General features: G+C 36.4%; 1 protein-coding gene across 3 annotated transcripts in view; it reads right to left on the bottom strand.

The window, feature by feature from the left end:
- ZNF644 (zinc finger protein 644) overlaps positions 1 to 21,623 on the bottom strand; it is a 136,088-nt gene that overhangs the window by 72,482 nt on the left and 41,983 nt on the right. For all 3 annotated transcript variants that reach the window (XM_059688880.1, XM_059688879.1, XM_059688881.1), the window contains one exon: positions 15,679 to 15,739. In XM_059688880.1, the coding sequence (XP_059544863.1) occupies positions 15,679 to 15,700 (22 nt within the window). In that variant the 5' untranslated portion in view covers positions 15,701 to 15,739. The remainder of the gene's footprint in view (positions 1 to 15,678; positions 15,740 to 21,623) is intronic.

Here is a 21,623-nt window from a genome sequence, read left to right as displayed (position 1 = left end):
AGGAGAAAAGTTTCATGACATTGGATTTGGAAATGATTTCTTGGATGTGACACTAAAAGCAAGGCAATAAAAGCAAAAATAGAGAAATGGGACTATATCAAACTTAAAAACGTCTTTGAATCAAAGGACATAATAAGAGTGAAAAGGCAACTTATGGAATGAAGAGAATATATTAGTAAATCATATATCTGATAAGGGGTTAATATCCTGAATATACAAGGAACTCTGTGACACATGATATATGTTTGGTCTCTGCTCCTCATTCTTAACAAAGGGCTCTTAAAACTTACCTTGTAATTTCCTGGATGATAAGAAAATCTTATACAGACCTCCTAAATCCTTTGGAATTTCCTTAGTGATAAGAGGATCTTTTGTTCTAAGGAGGCTACTCTGGATGGGCTCTTGGGTGCGGCTGGTCACCAGAAAGACTAAGCTATGATTAGAAGCTTAGAACTTTCTAGCCCCCGCCCCTAATCCTCTGGGGGAGAAAAAATGACTAAACTTTAAGTTATTAACAGATCATGCCTATGTGATCAAGAATCCATAAAACTCCCCAATTTTTTACATATTTTGTTTCATACCCCTTTTAGGTGACAATATTCTAGAAATTTCCATATTTCAACCACCAAACATCCCTCCAGACTAAATATGTACCTAGAAACAAATTTTTAAAATCCTGTCATCATCACTGTCGGTACAATAGGTATTGAACTGCAGTTACTACTAAGGTAGAGATCTTCAAAGAGAGCGAATCATAGAAATCAGAAATATTTCTTTAACCTGTATATTTGGTGTACCTGTTTACCTGTGGCAGGTGTGACTGTGTTCTTGCTTCCATTTCCTAATAATTTACTTAAGACTAGTTAGGCACATTCTAAGACATTAGAAGGAGTAGATAAGACAAATAAATATTAACAGCGGAAGTTTTATTGTTATATGTAAAATTAAATTAAATTGAAATGTATGTATCTGTAAAATTTCTTAGATCTTTTCAAAGCCTTACCAAAAATCAACAGGCAAATTATTCTGATCTAAGTCACCTTTGTCATTTAGAACATTAGAAAACTATCACTCTATAACAGATGCTATATTCATGGTATATCAACTAATTACATGTGCCACTATTTTTTTTAACAGGCAAATCATTTAAAGATTTTAAACCTAACGGACTTATGAAAATAATCTTATACAGGATAAATAAAATACAGTAATTAACATGGGTTATAATCATGCCACTTTCGGTGTATACTTATCTCCCCACTGCTCATTACAACTATAATACCAGAAATAACACAAAAGATAATTAAAGGAGAAATCTGAAAGAAGTCAAGAGGAAGATGAGCTTGTTAGGGACCTTGGGACTAGCAGTGGTTCTCAACCTTCTGGCCCTTTAAATACAGTTCCTCATGTTGTGACCCAACCATAAAAATATTTTCGTTGCAACTTCATAACTGTAATGTTGCTACTGTTATGAATCATAATGTAAATGTCTGATATGCAGGATGGTCTTGGCGACCCCTATGAAAGGGTCATTCGACCACCAAAGGGGTCGCGAACCACAGGTTGAGAACCGCTGTACTAGAGGATAGTGGAAGAATACCTTAAGACTCTGTGCTCAACTGAAGATTGACCAGGCCCATTGTTTTCCAATAAAGCACCAGAAGGTAGCCCAATTGGGCTCATTCCTTCCCTGGACTGATCAGTAGTCCAAACCAGATAAACTTAGCAGAAGCAGCAAGAGTTATCAATTGAAAGCTCTGCTGATAATAAAAGCACTAACTATCCTTAATTGCCAGGTAAGAGATTGCTTTCCTCCACTGAGAAGTAGTGTGTAGATGGGGAGCATTAGTAAGGGGATCCCACCACAACAAGCACCAAATCCAGAAAATATTCTTTATCCTACCAGAGACAACCTTCCCTCACTTAAAGGCAACAGGTGGCCTGGTCTGGGAAAGTATTTTCCACTCCCTAAAGGAGCTCCAACAGGACCAGTGGAAGCCTCAGGGGCATAAAATAAATCAAGTAAATAAAAACAATATTCAGATAATTAAATAGTCACTGAAACCATAGCCCACAAAAGTAGGCCAAGATCTGCACACTATGTCTAAATAAGTAAATGTACCTGTTAAAACAAACACAAATTTTTGAGAGTCCAGAATCTCCAAAAATAGCCAAAATGTATAGAATAAAATAATCACCTGTCAGGACAAGAATAAAAAAAAATCACAACTTTAATAAGACAATCACTTGATACCAACAAAGAGAAAAATCAAATGTTAGACTATATCTGACAACTGTTTGAAATAATCATCCTATCTAATGATAGACAAACATGGTAATTAACCATACCTCCGACACGCTTCCCATTGGCTAATCAGGGCGATATGAAAATTAACTGCCAACCAAGATTGCAGCCGGCAGCCAGGCAGCTGAAACGAACAGGAGGCTTGCTTGCTCCAGTGACGGAGGAAGCCAAGGTTCCCCGCCTGCTGCTGCTGGGCTCTGAGCTTGCACTCTAAGAAACAATGTTGCAATTATAGAAGCTAAACAAACCCCATGCTTTCAGCCAGCCAGTGGAGCTGGAGTTGCAACAGTGTTTCAATTATAGAAGCCAAACAAACACAGATTCCTGCTTTCAGCAGCTGAGGTCTCAGAGCTGGAGCCGAGCCTCAGAGCTAAAGCCGGCTCTCAGTTCCAGTGACAGCCATAGAAGGTAAATAAATCCCAGAATAAAAAAAAAGAAAAAGAAAAAAAGATCTAACTGACATATATAGAACACTGCAACTAGCAACAGAGGAAAACATTTTTCAAGTGTCCATAAAATAATTACTCATAAAGATATACAGTATCCACAGCAATAAAACAAACCTGAACAAACTAAAATATATATATATATATATATATATATATATGTATATATATATATATATATATATGGTAATCATATAGAATGTGTTCTCTGAACATAATGGAATAAATTAGAAATCAATAACAGGAATTAAAACAGGAAAATTCCTATCAATTGAAAATTAACACACTTCTAAACAATACATGCCTCAAAAAAATCTCCAAAAAAGGGGAACCTTATTAAGACAACTTAATAAAAATGAAAATACATATCAACATATCAAAATATGGGGGATGCTGCAGAAGCAATGCTGACAGGGAAATTTACAGCATCAAACGTTACAAATGAGAAGAGAAACACTGCATAGAAATAATAGGAGAAGAACAGCAAAATATACTAAAAGTAAGCAGAAAGAAATATATATGAGTAGAAATAAATAAAAATGAAAACAAATAACTGAAAAATCACTAAAAAGTTATATGAAAAAATAAAGTAAGCTTCTAGCAAGACTGACAAAGATAAAAATTACGAATTTCACAATGAAACAGTGGCTATCACTACCGTCCCTACAAAACAACTATGAATAACTTTACAGTCATAAATTTAACAATTTGGATGAAATTGCCCAATATCTTGAAAAACACAACTAAGCACAACTCCCTTAATATTAAATTCATCTTTTATAGCCCATAACATTAAATTTTAGAATTGTAAAACTCCAAAAAGGAAATGTATAGACCGAGATGATTTCACTGGAGAATACTGAAGACTGCTCTCCATATGTGTTGGTCCTCATATAATCAGTTGAAAAGCTGAATAGAAGAAAGGACTGACCTCCTCTGAACAAGAGGGAATTCTGCAACAAATGGGCTTCAAACATGAACTCCAACATCTTTCCTGATTCTTCAGCCTAATAGCCTTTGGACTTGAACACCAGCATCAGCTCTTCTCTGGTCTCCAGCCTGCCAGCCTGAGTCTTTGGATTTGACAGCCTCTATTTTTATACGAGTCAATTCGTTAAAATAAATCTCTTTCCATACACACACACACACACACACACACACACACACACACACACACACACACGATCTACTGGTTCTGTGTCTCTGTATAACTGATAAATACAGTAGGGAAATTAAAAGAACCCATCCCTCCAAAGGAAACTAGAACAAAAATTGTCAGAAGCAACTCTGTCCAAACTCTGGAAAATAGTAAAAAGTTTATAGCACCAAATCAAATGCTGAATCAAGAAAAAAGCAACTTAATATGTTTGTTTTGACCTGTTTAGAGGTTCAATGAAGGACTGAAAATGCACATATATGCCTGTTTCACCTAACTCAAAAATGTCTCAAGACAGAAAAGCAGTGAAGCAGAGGATGTTAGAAAGACTGGGAGGAAAATATGGGAAGAGGAGCACTATGGGAAAGGTCTTTGAAAAGCTTGTGTATAGAATGGAAGATCTAGAAACCCCTGCCCATCACCCAGGGCCTGCTCAGAAAAGACCAGAAAAAAATCTTTAGCTTACACCTCTGGCTAATCTTTATACTCAGTGCAAACAGGAAGAGAAGGCTAAGGAAGAGTTCTAAATAATCTGGCTAAGAAATGAAAAAGTGCCCAAACAAAAAGCCTATTTGCAATGCATGAAATGGTATATGTTTCCTTAAACTTTTTTCTTTTCTTTCCTCTCCTTCTTTCCTCCGTTCCTTTTCTATTCTCCAGGAATTAAAAAAAAAAATTTGTCAAACCATTAGGTGATCACAATTAAAAGAATACAGAGTTCAAAGACAAGTGGCAAAAATATAGTTTTTAAAAAATGTTGAAATGCCACAACTACAAATCAAAGCAAGTAACAAGAAACCCTGAGGGGAGGGTCATCCAGAGATACCACATTGTAATATTGAAATGGTCCAGCTTTTTAGAAAAAAATTACAAAGCATGCAAACAAGCAAGAAGGTATGTCCTATTCATTGGGGGGGAGAGGCAGAAGTTAATAGAAATTGTCCCTGAAGCACAGACATAGGACTTAACTACACAAAACCTTTACATTAAGTCTTTTTTTTTTTTTACATTAAGTCTTAATAAACTTAAAGAGATAACAGAAACCACAGTAAAAAGAACTAAATGAAGCCAGACGAATAATGTCTTCACATAAAGAATCAATAATTAAAATGGAAAATCCACTAGTGGCTTTCAAAAGTAGTTTTGAGCAAGCAGAAGACAGTGAACATGAAAGTAGGTCAATTGAAATTATGCAGTCTGAAGAGTAGAAAGAAAAATATGAAGAAAAATAAACAGAGCTTAAGAGACTTGTATACTTGTTTCAGATAGACAAGTGTGGATGGGAGAGTTGGAAGGGGTCAACCTCAGCGAACGTACCTCAAAACAATGTACCTCTCCCGCGCCGCGTCTCCCGTCGCCCAACCGACCGACACCCCCTACTTCTTCTAACACCACTTCTTCAAAATAGACTCGCCCCGGCCGAAAACCGACTTCTGTGCATGGGCCACGAAGTTTCAATTGCACTGTATGTGCGCGCCTGCATGTGGTAATTTGTGGAAGAGCCACACTCAAGGGGCCAACGAGCCGCATGTGGCTCAAGAGTCGCGGTTTGCCGACCACTGATCTAACCCAAAGTTAGAAGGAAGGAAATAATAAGGATTATAGCAGAGATAAACAAAACAGTGAACAAAAAATAGAAAAATAATGAAAAAAGGGTTGGCTTTATTACAAGGTCAACAAAATTAACAAGTCTTTAGCTAGATAAAGAAATGAGAATATTCAAATGACTTAATCAGAAATGAAAGGAGACATTACAAACACTATCGCAGAAAGTGGATTATGGAAATGCTATGAACAACTGTACACCAAAAAAAATGAATAAACAAGAAGAAATAAATTCCTAAAAACACACAACCAATAAGACTGAATCATGAAGCAGTAACAAATATGAACGGACTTATAATGAGTAAGGTGATTGAAGCAGTAATCAAAACCCTCCCAGCAAAGAAAAACACAGGATTGGCAGCTTCAATGGAGAGTTCAAAAGAAATGGGGGAGAACCCAAGATGGCGGCATAGGTTAACTCTGGAGATTGCTGCCTCGAACAACCAATTCAAGGGTACACCTAAAAGACTGAACGAACATCATCCAGAACCACAGGAAGGCTGGCTGAGTGGAAATTCTACAACTAGGAGGAAAGAGAATATCATACCCAGACTCAGAGGAGGCACAGTGCTGAAGTGAAATACTCAGGTGCGGAGTGCGCGCTCGCGGAGCGGGCTGGCGGCGGAGGGCGTGGTTGTTGTTTTCAATCGGAAGGGAGTTTCAGACTCTGAGCTCCAGATCCAGGCGAGTCTCTAGGGACCCAGACTCAAACGGGAGAAGCGGGACTGTCTGGCTTCGGTTGGAACTCGAAGGCAGCTTTCTCTCCAAGGTTTGCAGCGGTTGCTGGGACTCTGAGAGGCAGAGCACCTAGGAACTGAGAGCAGCCATAACTGCTTGCTCCCTCCCGCCCTGTTTGATCCAGTGCGACCCGCCCCACCCAAGCCCTGCACAGAGACATTTGCCAGATAGCCTCAGGCAAAGGCTAGATTAGCACCTCCCCAGAGGACAGAAGTTTTCCCACTGCAGACACAGCTGACTCTCATAGCCAGTTGGCCTGGAGGTCAAATCCCCCCAGTATTAACTACAACAATCAAGGCTTAACTACAACAAGACTGCGCACAAAGACCACTAGGGGGTGCACCAAGATAGCATAAAAAAATGCGGAGACAAAGAAACAGGACAAAATTGTCAATGGAAGATATAGAGTTCAGAACCACACTTTTAAGGTCTCTCAAGAACTGTCTAGAAGCTGCCGATAAACTTAATGAGATCTACAAGAAATCTAATGAGACCCTCGATGTTATGATAAAGAACCAACTAGAAATTAAGCATACACTGACTGAAATAAAGAATACTATACAGACTCCCAACAGCAGACCAGAGGAGCGCAAGAATCAAGTCAAAGATTTGAAATGTGAGGAAGCAAAAAACACCCAACCGGAAAAGCAAAATGAAAAAAGAATCCGAAAATACAAAGATAGTGTAAGGAGCCTCTGGGACAGCTTCAAGCGTACCAACATCAGAATTATAGGGGTGCCAGAAGATGAGAGAGAGCAAGATATTGAAAACCTATTTGAAGAAATAATGACAGAAAACTTCCCCCACCTGGTGAAAGAAATAGACTTACAGGTCCAGGAAGCGCAGAGAACCCCAAACAAAAGGAATCCAAAGAGGACCACACCAAGACACATCATCATTAAAATGCCAAGAGCAAAAGACAAAGAGAAAATCCTAAAAGCAGCAAGAGAAAGAAACTCAGTTACCTACAAGGGAATACCCATATGACTGTCAGCTGATTTCTCAACAGAAACTTTGCAGGCCAGAAGGGAGTGGCAAGAAATATTCAAAGTGATGAATACCAAGAACCTACAACCAAGATTACTTTATCCAGCAAAGCTATCATTCAGAACTGAAGGTCAGATAAAGAGCTTCACAGATAAGGAAAAGCTAAAGGAGTTCATCACCACCAAACCAGTATTATATGAAATGCTGAAAGGTATCCTTTAGGAAGAGGAAGAACAAGAAAAAGGTAAAGATACAAATTATGAACAACAAATATGCATCTATCAACAAGTGAATCTAAGAATCAAGTGAACAAATAATCTGGTGATCATAATAGAATCAGGGACATAGAAAGGGAATGGACTGGCTATTTTTGGGGGGGAAAGGGGTGTGGGAGATGCGGGAAGAGACTGGACAAAAATCGTGCACCTATGGATGAGGACAGTGGGTGGGGAGTGAGGGCGGAGGGTGGGGCGGGAACTGGGAGGAGTGGAGTTATGGGGGGAAAAAAGAGGAACAAATGTAATAATCTGAACAATAAAGATTTAATTAAAAAAGAAAAAGAAAAGAAATAACACCCATTCTCTTGAAACCCTCAGAAAATTAAAGTGGAGGAAATATATCCAACCTTATTCAATGAGGCCTGCAATACTCCGATACTAAGCCAGACAAAGACACAACAAGAAAACTAGAGACCAATATTCCTGATGAATACTGATGTAAAAATCCTCAACCACATAGTAACAAATGGACTTCAACAGCATATTAAATGGATTACTATACCTTGATCGAGTGGGATTTATTCCCACATTGCAAGGATGGTTTAACACATAAAAATCAACCAATGTAATACACCACATTAACAGAATGGACACAAAAATATGATCATCAATTGATGCAGGAAACACATTTGACAAAATTCAACACCATTTCATGATCAAAGAAACCAAACCTCAATAAACTAAGAATAAAAGGAAACGGCCTCAACATAATAAAGCCCATTTATGAAAAGCACACAGTTAAAGTCATACTCAGTTGTGAGACTGAAAGCTTTTCCTCTAGATGAGGAACAAAACAAGACCATCTGCTCTTGCTACTTCAATTCAACATAGTACTGGAAGTTCCAGTAAGAGCAATTAGACAAGAAAACAAAATAAAAGCATTCAAATTGAAAAGAAAAAAATAAAATTTCCTCTATTCACAGACAACATGACCTTATATAGAAAACTCAAAAGATAACACACACACACAAACACACACACACAAACACACACACAGTTATAAGGAAACAATCTCATTTATAATAGCATCAAAAAGAATAACATACTTAGGAATAAAGTTAACCAAGGAGATGAAATATTTGTGCACTGAAAACAACAATATACTGCTGAATTTTTTTTCAAGACACATATAAACAGAAATATATCCAATTAGTGATTGCCAGAGTCTGGGAGCAGGAAGGAATAAGGAGTACCTACCTAATAGGTACAGGATCTCTGCCTTTGGAGTGATGAGATATTTTGGAACTAGTTCGAGCTGATAGTTGCAAAATACTGCAAATCTAAAAGGTTACCTAATTTTATACTTAAAATTGATTATTTTAGGTGAATTTTTCCTAAAAAAATCAATTACATTTCTATATATTGACAATAAACATAAAATCTGAAATTAAAATCACAATACTACTTATAATCAATTCAAATAAAACAAAATACTCAGGTATAAACTTAATGAAATATGTAAAACATCTGTATGGTAAAATTATAAATGCAGATGAAATAAATCAAAGACCTAAATAAATGGAGAGCTATACATGTATATTAGAAGACTCATTCTTCCCAAATCAATCTATAGGTTTATTGTAAACCGTACAAAATTCTAGAAAAGATTTTGGTAGACACAGGCAGGCTTATTTTAAACTTTTTTTAAGTATGAAGTATATCAATATTAAACTTTAAAAAAAATTACCACTGAGAGTCAGGAGTGGACCAATAAAGTGTCTAGATTTGCTCCAAAATAACCTGAGGGTAAAGGAGAAATAAGAACCTAAATGAAATAAGACTATATATTTGATTATAGCTTTTTCCTGTATGACTTCTCTTCACAGCTTAATTATTTTACAGCTCTAATGAGAGGCAGTACTAATAATATTTAAGGAAGCTAAATTACCTGATTAAAATCATAACTCTTTCACTGGAAGGTTAATTAAACTCAATGTATCTCAGTTTACACACTCATATATCTCTGTTGCCTTATCTAAAAACAGAGGATTGAATTAATACTTATAAAGACCTATAACAAAGCCTGGCATATAATATGCACACTTATAATTGTTAAATAAAATAAATCTGGGCTTGTCATGTTTTGGGTTTTTAATCAATCAGGCAAAAAAAATATCTAACTGCTTATCAAGTGTAGAAAAAGTAAGCACAATGAACTTTTATTTAAAAAAATCTAAGGTTACAAGTTAGTTTTCAATTAATCAAAATAACATAAGACCCTGCCAACTGCAGAGGGTGCTGTAGGAGATGTAAATATTTAATATCTTTCTATCTTGTCATACTTTTAAGTCATTCAATCAATAGGTGGTTCAGTTTACAACCAGGGGAGAAGATATAGAGAGAAAATGACCTCCTAGGGACTATGTCACCTCAAGACAAGGCAGGATTTGAGCAGAACTTTTTTGGAAAGTTAAGTTTCAAGTTTATAGATGAATTGAGGATAAAATTGGTGAGAAAGATGTAAGTACAGATAGAAGTGTTCAGAATTAAAAAAAATAATGATAATCAATTTGGCCGCAACAAATGCTTATTGATAAAACAGTAGATGAAACTAATAAAAGTGATTGAAACATAACTTTGGAAGCTCTTGATTAGAAGATCTAAGAATGAAAATTTATCCATTAAAACGTTAATGTTTTTTGAGCAAGTAAATAATATAATCATACTAGTGGCCTGGTGCACGAAATTCGTGCACGGGGGTAGGGGGGTGTCCCTCAGCCTGGCCTGCACCCTCTCCAATCTGGGCTGGATCCCAGCAGGATAGGGCCTAAACCGGCAGTTGGACATCCCTCTCACAATCTGGGACCACTGGCTCCTAACAACTCACCTGCCTGCCTGCCTGATCAGCCCCTAACTGCTTCTGCCTGCCAGCCTGATAAGTTTTGAGAGATGAAACCAAGATAAATACAAATATACCCAGGAATAAAGGCATCACACTGGGAAATACTGTACAGAAAATAAGCCCAAAAGAGGCAATATCTTAATCCTTAAAAATAACTCAGAGAAAACTATTATATGTTAAGGATTTTTCTCAGCTCTTTTTTTCAATTCTTAAATTTAATGATTTCTAGAATTAAAGAATTTGAAAAAAGGAGTTCATAGACTTTAAGGCTGATCTGATACAAATAATTATAGCTTATCATACATGTTAAAGACAACAAAAGCATAACCACAAAGAAGGAAAGTTTTCTTAATGCTCAGGTTGCAAGAAACAACCTGATACTCTGAGAGTATGAATGGCATGCTGTTAGTCCAGATTTAATAAACCTAATACTTAGTAATGGCTTTTATTTTCTTTCTATTTATGTACATATTATGTTAACATTTGTTTGTGGCAAATTATAAAGAAATTCATCATTATGAAATATTTATCCTAAATAAATATGAAGGGAACAAAGAAGGCTATTTGCTCACATGTCAGCATATGTAGCTTTTATTAAAATCTGGTTATTCAATATTAAAAACTAAATACTGTACTTAAACCATGAAAGTATGTTAATTGATGGATTTAATAATGAAATGCAGGTGACATTTCAAATCTTTGAAAAATATCACAATTAAAGAAATGCACAAATAAATATACTTTTCACTGATTAGACTGGCAAGAATTAAAACACAAATTAACATTTAGCATAGTGTGGGGAAACATATTCTCAAAAACTGCTAATAAGAATGTTATGATACAATCTCATTGCAATTTTGCAATATATATCATAAATTAAAGGACATACACAGGGACCCAGCAAACCATTACTACAAATTACCATACAGACAACTCACACAATCCCAATGATAGAGTCAAGAATATTTATTGCAGTATTGCTTATATAAGCAAAAAAAACCAACAAAATAAAACCCTGAGATTTACCCAAGTATCTAAACAGTTATATTATATGTAATGTATATATGAAAAAATGTCCAAGACCAAGATATATCGCTAAATGGAAAGAGAAAGATGCACAATATATACAAGCTATTTTTGATAATTTATGGGAAGCACAGTGCTGGGAGAGAAGAGAGTTTTACTTCTTATTTTTAAATATTTCTATACTATTTGCTCACACATATAAGGAATATAACTTTTATTTGAAAATACAATTTTGAAAATACTGAATGTTGCTTGGCAGTATATTTGAAAACAGTCAAATGTACACTGTACAATGTCATCAAGAGTGAAGAACAAATAATCTTATTAATTAAAAGGTGTGTTTTTTCACATTACAACAACGGAAAGCACATCTACAGTGCTACTAACACAGAGAGGGTAATTTGGAAATTAAGAAAATTAAGCTAAAAAAGACACACTTTTGTGAAGAACTTCAAATCCTTGGAGTTAGGAATTCTGCAAAATGGAAAAGCTTAGCTGCAGTTGACTAAAATATTCAAGCACAAAATGAAGAGGAAGAGTCTGAATTCAAATATACCTATCAGCCTCTGGGAGGGGAATGCACTAGTCTAAAATCTAATAAAGACACTAAATCAAGCAATCACAAGATTAAATTTCTCTGAATACTCAAAATTTATCAACAAAAAAACTAAACACACTTAACATCCATGATGAAATAAAAGAAATAACTGGGGTCCTACATTCAATAAGAATCTGTGTCTAAGAAAACCTTTGTAAAGAGATAGAGGAACAGCATGAGATGGGGTCAACATCCAACTCTGTGTTCAACCTTTATGGCAGAAGCTGCAAAGAGGAAAAGCAACAAATTGATCCCAGTGGGAAAGAACCTCTCTTCGCTTTGGACTTGCTAGAAGGCAATCAAGCTTCAGGCATAAAAACTCCCCAGCTGACTACGATATCCAACCCAACTAGCCAAATTTCAAATATGGAAGAAAACTAGTGCGAAATGCTTTAAAGTTTTATAAAGATTCATTTCTTAAGAAAATATAGAGGGGGATAAATGGTGATGGAAGAAGACTTGACTTGGGGTGGTAAACACAATACAATATACAGATGATGTATTATAGAACTATAAACCTAAAACCCATGTAATTTTATTAACCAATAAAATTCAATAAAAAAGTAAAAGATATATATTATTTATGTATATTACAGATTTACATTGATAAAACAAACTTTTAAAAAATACTTTTCAGCAAACAGCAAGTTTCCTAAGCTATAGGAAACGAAAATGTTATCACAATTCCAGGCTATAATTCAATTTCTTCCTCCACTCCAACAGTTTTTACCCTGAGGAAAATGAGAAAAAGTTTTCTTTACTTCTTACAGAAGTGACCAATCTTCCTGATCTTCTACTTCTATTAGTCTAACACATCTTTTTAAATTTTTAGAAAAATAAGTATTACAAACTAGTACAAAAGAAATAAGTAGTATAAACACTATTAGTAACAAACACTCCAATTTCCGTAACATGGATTAATGCCTTCATTTGGGAAGAGTAATCAAAATCAATAATGATTAGCTATTTTATACCAACTAGACTGAAAGAAGACAGGGGATATTTTATTTCTCTTTCCAAAATGTCTATAATGCTGCCTTATATTGCTCGTAGGCTCCTTCATACAACTCAATAGCAGCTGAAGTGCTAAAGCCCCCATCATATTCCAGCAAATATTCTGAATCTCTATTTGTCTGAGAGGTAGCTTTTCGTTGTTCTATGTTTAATAAACATTCATTAAGTACTGTGCTGAGATAAATAAAACATGGAAGGTATCTACCTTCAAAGAGCTCACAGTCTAATAAAGAAAACCGACTATGGTGGTATGGCCAGATCTGGCTCAAAAACAAAATGATGCTTGAGATGGGACTATTTCAGGAGATAAGCTGATGAGGAGGGAGGGACACTGACAACTGGGGATGCAAGTGGTTGGAGAAGACTGACAACATATACTTAGGACTAAAACTAAGACTATAAAGCATCATATTTTGTTTACTCAGATACTGCTAGGCATTCTGAAACAGCTACAGTGATAACATTGTATAGCATTTTATAGAGCTTACATTTCATTGTGCAGGTGGTGAGGAAAATGAACGGGAAAACTAGAGGAAGGAAAGCAGCTGTAGAATGTTGCCACTCGGAGAATCCAATAAACAAAATTATAGACAGTGCATAAAAAATTTGTAGTATTTTCATATAACAGAATATTACTCAACATTAAAAAATAATGAACTACTGATACAACATGGAAGAAATCTCAAAAAGCATTATGTTGTATGAAAAATAGAAACAAGAGAATACAGAATGTATAGTTTTATATACACAAAGTTCAAGGAAAACTAAGCTATGCTGATAGAATTCAGGATGATGCTTACCTCAGAGAGAAAGGATATTGGATTTGAAAGGGAAGAGCAAGAGGAACTTTCTGGGACAATAAAAATATTCTACATCTTGATCTGGATAGTGGTTATATATATAAACACATATTTTTAAAAGTCATTCAGTTCTGTACTTTAAAGTTTCCACATTTTACCATACATACATTAGAACTTAATATAAAAAGAAAACTGCACATACAATTGGGGTGGGATAAAGTCAGAGTAAATTAAACCAGTATCATCCCTTGAGTAATACCTAACTTATAAGAAATCAAAATAAAGCTTCTAATAAACCCTGTATATTCAACTAGCAAACAAAATCCCTGTAAGACCTTAAGTACAGTAGCTTCTCTCCTTCAGAAAGATATGCAGGCAAATGTTCCTTATAATGCATGCTAGCAAAATAAAATGCTTTTCCTAAATAAAAAGGAATAGTGCCCTATTAACCAAAAAATAAATATTTTCTACACTGCAGTCACCTATCTCATAGGAGGTAATATAAAGATTAATAAGGCATAAGGAGCACTTAATACAATATACAGACAATAAATATTCTTCAAACTACCATTACTATCATCCTATATAATAAACCCTAATATGCAAATTGACCGAACAGCAGAATGACTGGTCACTATGATGCGCACTGACCACAAGGGGGCAGATGCTCAACGCAGGAGCTGCCCCCTGGTGGTCAGTGCGCCAGAAGCCGGGCTCACGGCTGGCGGGCACAGCAGCGGTGGTGGGAGCCTCGCCCGCCTCTGTGGAAGCACTAAGGATGTCTGACTGACAGCTTAGGCCCGCTCCAGCTGAAAAACGATGGCTCCCAGACTGCGAGAGGATGCAGGCCAGGCTGAGCACCGGGTCTCTGGTTATTATAAAATAGCAATAAAAGGGAAACTGCTTAAATTATGTCTAAACCACTTATTGAGAATACAATATTTAACTGCATATTACTCAATTATAGCACTTCTCATAACAGGTGTGTTTTTTTAACTTTGAGATCAGCAAGTTTCTGACAGCTGAACCATCTGGTTAGATTAGAGAAAGATCAAGTTATGTAATTTTATCAAAGTATTCTTATTTTATGTCTTGAAACCATATACACTTAACAATAGATAGTAAATGTCTATTTTTTAACATTTCAACAGTTTATATTATTAAAAAGCACTTTTTATATTATTAAATATAATAATATTTAATTTATATATTATTAAATATATTAATAATATTTATATTATTATGCTTTTTATATTAAAGCACTCTTTTTATTTAATAATATAAGACAAAAAGTCTTATATTATGCCAGACCAAAAGTACATGGCCAAAATTCAATTTTTTGAAAGTCAACAGCCTTAAAAAAAAATAAAAGCAAATCAAAATGCTAAATTTAAAAAACAGAGATACCCACAAGAAAATATTAAACCATTCATTTATAATTCTGAATATTATGTTAAAAAGTCACAATTTGGATAATTTAACCAATTTGTGGAAGTACTTTATTAACTTTATTAACGGAAATAAGAAAGTAAAGTTCACAAAAGCAAAGACTACTCAAGTACTATAATCCACAAGTGAAGCAACCTAATAAACCTTTTATTGAATCTGATTTTCTAACATGTTTCATAGTTATTAGAAACTGCACACCTAAGTTATATAGCTCAACATAGAAGAGGAAATTATTCAGTTCCACAATTTGATAGCTGTATTTTTCTCCCACCAAATCAACTGGGTCAAGTGCATCAAAAAGTCAATTCTTTGTATTTCAGAATTTTATTAAAAAACTCATTGATTCTGGACTAGAAGGCACTTAATTTTTTTTTCTTTTTGGTATTATTCCTTGTTTGGTATGTACTATTTTAAAAAAGTAGTCTTCTACTTACCTAGATTTTGTCTTATTAACATCTTGCTGCAGGAGCAACCTCATTCAAAATTAAATCAAACCTGAAAGAATACAGGTAAAACCATCATTTAATTTTCCACTCCAGATATGAATAATTATATCTATGACACACAATGCTTTTAAATTAAAAACTATAAATCAAAATTTTTCTTGGTAAGACATCTATCTGAAAAATTGTTCAACTAAAACATGATTATTTTAACCTTCATGAAACTGGCTAAGTCCTATTATTTTTTTAGAAAAATAATCTATTTAAATGAGAAATAATTTCTAGTTCTCTTCAAAACATTTTACAAAATTTGTTGTAATAACTTTAATAGTATGTCAATAGCTATAATTAAAATCAGAATTTGTTCATAAAACATAATATCTAGATCAATGTTTACCTAATGTTATTATGTACATATCAAAAAAATGCCAAATAGTTGAAGAAAAAAATACAGAATAAGATACATAAAAGTATATACTAATAGTAGTTATAATAATAGCTAACGTTGATTAAGTACTTTAATAAATACCAGGAATTATTACAGAGAATAGCATATATTGATACCCTCCTATTTCCTCAATTTAATCTTCAATCTAGTATAATGTAACCTTCACCCCAAAACTCCACTGAAAATTTACTTGTAAAAAATCTACTTATCTCTAATTTTATCACATTCTATAAATTCTGAGGACTCAGTATGTCCTACCCTGAACTCTAAACATCTCTTTCCCCTGCCTCAAACAGGCTTGTAACGCTTCTGAATTCTTATTCTCAAAAAACTGCACCAGCATACCTATTGCCATTTGTATCTAGACTAGGGGCCCGGTGCACGAAATTCGTGCACTGGGTGTGTGTGGGGAGGGGAGTGTCCCTCAGCCCAGCCTGCCCCCTCTCACATACTGGGAGCCCTCAGGCGTTGACCCCCATCACCCTCCGATCGCCTGATCGGCCCCTTGCCCAGGCCTGACGCCTCCGCCAGAGGTGTCAGGCTTGGACAGGGGACCCCCACCTCCCCCTGATCACTGGCTCTGGCCCCCACCCAGGCCTGGGGCCTCTGGCCCAGGAATCATGCCTGGGCAGGGGACCCCCATCTCCCTCTGATCGCTTGCTCCACCCCCCGCCCAAGCCTGACGCCTCTGACCCAGGCTTCAGGCCTGGGCAAGGGGACCATCATATCCCCCCAATGCCCGGCTCCGCCCCCCACCCAGGCCTGATGCCTCGGCCAGAGGAGTTGACCCTCATCACCCTCCAATCACCAATCACCGGATCGGCCCCTTGACCAGGCCTGAGGCCACTGGCTGAGGCGTCCGGCCTGGGAAGCGGGGACCCGCAGCGGCAGCGGCCCCGCGATCGTGGGCTCCGCTTTAGGCCCAGGCAAGGGACCCCTAGCTCCCGGGAGGGACTGCCAGCTTCGACCGTGCCCAGCTCCCATCGCTGGCTCCACCCCTACTTCCTGCTATCACTGGCCAGGGCGGCAAAGGTGCCTGATTCTCTGATCATGGCTGGGGGGCAGGGCAAAGGCGGCCCCAGGGCCGCCTTTGCCCTGCCCCCCAGCTCTTAGCTCCCCCCTGGGTTTCCGATCACTGTCAGTGGCAGGGGGCTTCTTCCTGCTTTCCCTTTCGCCTCCCTGCATTGTGCCTCCATATGCAAATTAACCGCCATCTTGTTGGCAGTTAACTGCCAATCTTAGTTGGCAGTTAACTGCCAATCATAGTTAGCAGTTAACTGCCAATCAGTTGGCAGTTAACTGCCAATCATAGTTGGCAGTTAATTTGCATATAGCCCTGATTAGCCAATGAAAAGGGTATCGTCATACGCCAATTACCATTTTTCTCTTTTATTAGATAGGATTACTATAACTGTTCTATTTCCAGATTATCTTCTCAAATTCATCCTTTCCAGAACTATAAAAGTAATCTTTTTGCAATGTCTATATTGAAGATGTCATATCTATGCTTCAAGTCCTTCAACAGTACCATCAATGACTGCATCTCTATCTATCCCTAATTTTTACTCTCACTTTTACCCCATGCTTCTACTACACCAAATTCTTCAACTCTCAGAACACCCTCCTGCTCTCAGCTTTCATACCTTTTCACAGGGTGAACTATGCCCACTTTATATCTCTCTTTAACTTCACTAATACCCTTTTACTAGTTTTTCAAATATTTAGCCCAGTCACCCTGACAGATCCTTCTTTAATTTCTCCAGCTATGTATAGTTGTGTTTCTAAACTGCTACAGCGACTGGTAGCAGTTCTGTATCAACCCTATCTGTTTACTTGTGTATTTTCTGAACTACAATGTGGACAAAAAATTTATTCTCATTTTAGCATTTTCACTGGATGAGCACATTATAAAAGCATAACAATGTAGACTGACTACAGAAATTCTGTGTTGTATCCTAAAATGTACATAGGAATATAGAAGAAAAACAAGTAAAATTCAGGCTGAGTTGAAGTCACATTTTCAAAGATCGGAGGGGAAAAATTCACATCACTTCTGGATCTAGTCATGTTACTTTATGAAATAACTATGTATAAGTGAAAATATGATTGGCAAAAATCAGCCAAGTAAAATCTTTTGTTGGAAAGGGATGAATTCTTTCCTAGAACCTTCAGAGAGAGAATAATCCTGCTGACAGCTTAATTTCTGTCCAGTGATATTGATTTCAAACTTCTGGCTTCCAGAACTATGGGAGGCTAAGTTTTTGTTGTTTTAAGCCATCTACAGTCTGTGGTAATCTGTTAGACCAGTCATCAAAAACTAATATACTGAGTATGGTAGGCTCTCTAGGAAATAAATTAGAACCACAACATGAAAGTTGTTATGGACTTAATTGTGTCCCTATAAAATGCATACTGTGAAGCCCTAACACCCTATGTGACTGTATATTTGAAGACAGGGCCTTTAAGGACATAAATGAGGTTCAAATGAAATCGTAAGTGTGGACCCTAATCCAATAGGACTGATGAATATTGAGAAAAAATACTCAAAAAAATACCCTCAGCAAACCAAGTTCAACAGCACATTAAATGAATTATACCATAATGATCAAGTTGGGTTTATTCCTAGAAGGCAAAATGGCTCAACAAATAAAAATCAATCAATGTAATACACCACATTAATAGAATGAACGACAGAAATCACAATAATCTCAACTGATGCTGAAAAAGCATGATAGAGACAATCAATAAACTAAGAATAGAAGGAAACTACCTCAACATAATCAAAGCCATATGTGAAAAACCCACAAATAACATCCTACTGAATTGGTGAAAACAAATTAAGGCTGAAAACGTTTTCTCTAAGATCAAGAAGATGAGATGCCCACTTATACATATTACTTCTATTCAACACAGTACTTAAAGTACTAGCCAGAGCAAATAAATCAGAAAAATAAAAGGCATCCAAATTGGAAAGGAAGAAATAAAATTATCTGTTTGCAGATAACATGATCTTTTAGGTAGAAAATTCTACAGATTCTTAAAAACAACTGTTAAAATCAGTAAATGATTTCAGCAAAATTGCGGGATATAAAATCAGCATATGAAAATGAGTTATTTCTATATACTAAAAATGATCAAATTGAAAAACTAAATAATGAAAAAAATCTCATTTAAAAAGCATAAAAAATAATACTTGGGAACAGACTTAACCAAGGAGGCAAAAGACTTATACATGAAAAAAATTACAAAACATTACTATAATAAATCAAAGATACAAATAAATGGAGAGACATCCCATGTTCATGAACTAAAAGACTTAACATTGTTAAAATATCTATACTACCCAAAATAATCTAAAGTTCAATGCAATCCCTACCAAAATCTTTGCACATCAAAGGAAATAATCAACAGAGGAAAAGGCAATCTACAGAAGTGGAGAATAATTTTTGCAAATCATGTATTTGATGAGGTTAATATCCAAAATATAAAAAGAACATCTAACACTCAACATTAAAAAAAAAAAAAAACTCAAAAAAATGGGTAAAGGATTTGACTAGACCCGTGGTTGGCAAACTGCGGCTCTCAAGCCACATGCGGCTCTTTGGCCCCTTGAGTGTGGCTCTTCCACAAAATACCACGTGCGGGTGTGCATGTACAGTGTAATTGAAACTTTGTGGCCCATGCGCAGAAGTCGGTATTTTGTGGAAGAGCCAGTATTTTGTGGAAGAGCCACACGCAAGGGGCCAAAGAGCTGCATGTGGCTCATGAGCCGCAGTTTGCCGACCACTGGACTAGACAAATATCCAAAATAGATATATAAATATCCAACAAGTAGATGAAAAGATGTTCAACCTTCCTAATTATAAGAGAAACATAAATCAAAATCACAATGAGATATTATTTCACATCCAATAGGATGGCCACAATCCAAAGAACAGAAAATCAATGTCGACAAGGATGCAGAGAATTGGAATTCTTGTACATTGTTGGTGGGAATGTAAATAGTGCAGCCATTACCGTATGGAAGTTTCTCAAAAAATTAAAAATAGAATTACCATATGATCCCGCAATCCCAGTCTGGGTATGAATCCAAAGAATTCAAAGTAGGGTCTCCAAGATATTTACACACCCAAGCTCACTGCAGCATTATTCACAATAGCCAAGAGATGGAAGCAACTTGACTGTCCATTGACAGGTGAATGGATAAAGGAAATGTGGTATATACATAAAATGGAATATTATGCACTGACTAGTGTGCTCAGTGGTTAGAGTGTTGGCCTGTACACCAAAGGGTCCTGGATTCAATTCCTGATCAAGGGCACATGCCTGGGTTGCAGGTTCGATTTCCTGGATTAAGTGCAGAAGGCAACCATTGATGTGTGTCTTTCACATCAATGTTTCTCTTTCTTTTTAAAAAAATTTTATGTATTTATTTTTTTTATTGTCTAAAGTTTTACATATGTCTCCTTTTCTCTCAATTGACCCCCCCCCCCCGCCATTCCCATCCTGGGCAAGCCCTCCCCACCCCCACCCCCGCCCCAGTGTCTGTGTGCATTGGTTATTCTAATATGCATGCATACAAGTCCTTTGGTTCCTCTCTAACCCCCCTCCCTCCCTACCATTTGTCTCTGGATCTATTCTTGTTCATCAATTTATGTTGATCATTATATTCCACATATGAGTGAGATCATGTGATATTTATCTTTCTCCAACTGGCTTATTTTGCTTAGCATAATGCTCTCCAGTTCTATCCATGCTGTTGAAAATGGTAAAAGTTCCTTCTTTTTTATAGCAGCATAATATTCCGTTGTATAGATGTACCACAGTTTTTTAATCCACTCATCTGCTGATGGACACTTAGGCTGTTTCCAAATCTTAGCTACTGTAAATTGTGCTGCTATGAACATAGGGGTGCATATATCCTTTCTGATTGGTGTTTCTGGTTTCTTGGGATATAGTCTTAGAAGTGGGATTACTGGGTCAAATGGGAGTTCCATATTTAACTTTTTGAGGAAACTCTATACTGTCTTCCACAGTGGCTGCCCCAGTTTGCATTCCCAAGTGCAGTGCATGAGGGTTCCTTTTTCTCCACATCCTCGCCAGCACTTGTCATTTGTTGATTTGTTGATGACAGCCATTCTGACAGGTGTGAGATGTATCTCATTGTTGTTTTGATTTGCATCACTCAGATGATTAGTGACTTTGAGCATGTTTTCATGTCTCTGGGCCTTCTGTATGTTCACTTTCAAAAAGTATCTATTTAGATCCTTAGCCCATTTTTTCAATGTTTCTCTTTCTATCTTCTCTCCCCTTCCCTCCCTCCCACTCTCTAAAAATTCAATGAAAAAAATATCCTCAGGTGAGGATTAACAAAATAAAGAGAAGGAAATCCTGTTAACATGTTACATTACTAGATTCCTGGAGCACTGATTCATGCACCGGTGGGGCCCCTCGGCCTGGCCTGTAGGGATCAGGCCAAAACTGGCTC

The sequence above is a fragment of the Myotis daubentonii genome, chromosome 3, assembly GCF_963259705.1.
Source record: "Myotis daubentonii chromosome 3, mMyoDau2.1, whole genome shotgun sequence".
Taxonomy (NCBI): Eukaryota; Metazoa; Chordata; class Mammalia; order Chiroptera; family Vespertilionidae; genus Myotis; species Myotis daubentonii.
The sequence above is the reverse complement of the archived record's forward strand: the minus strand, read 5'-3'. Positions and strand labels throughout refer to the sequence as shown.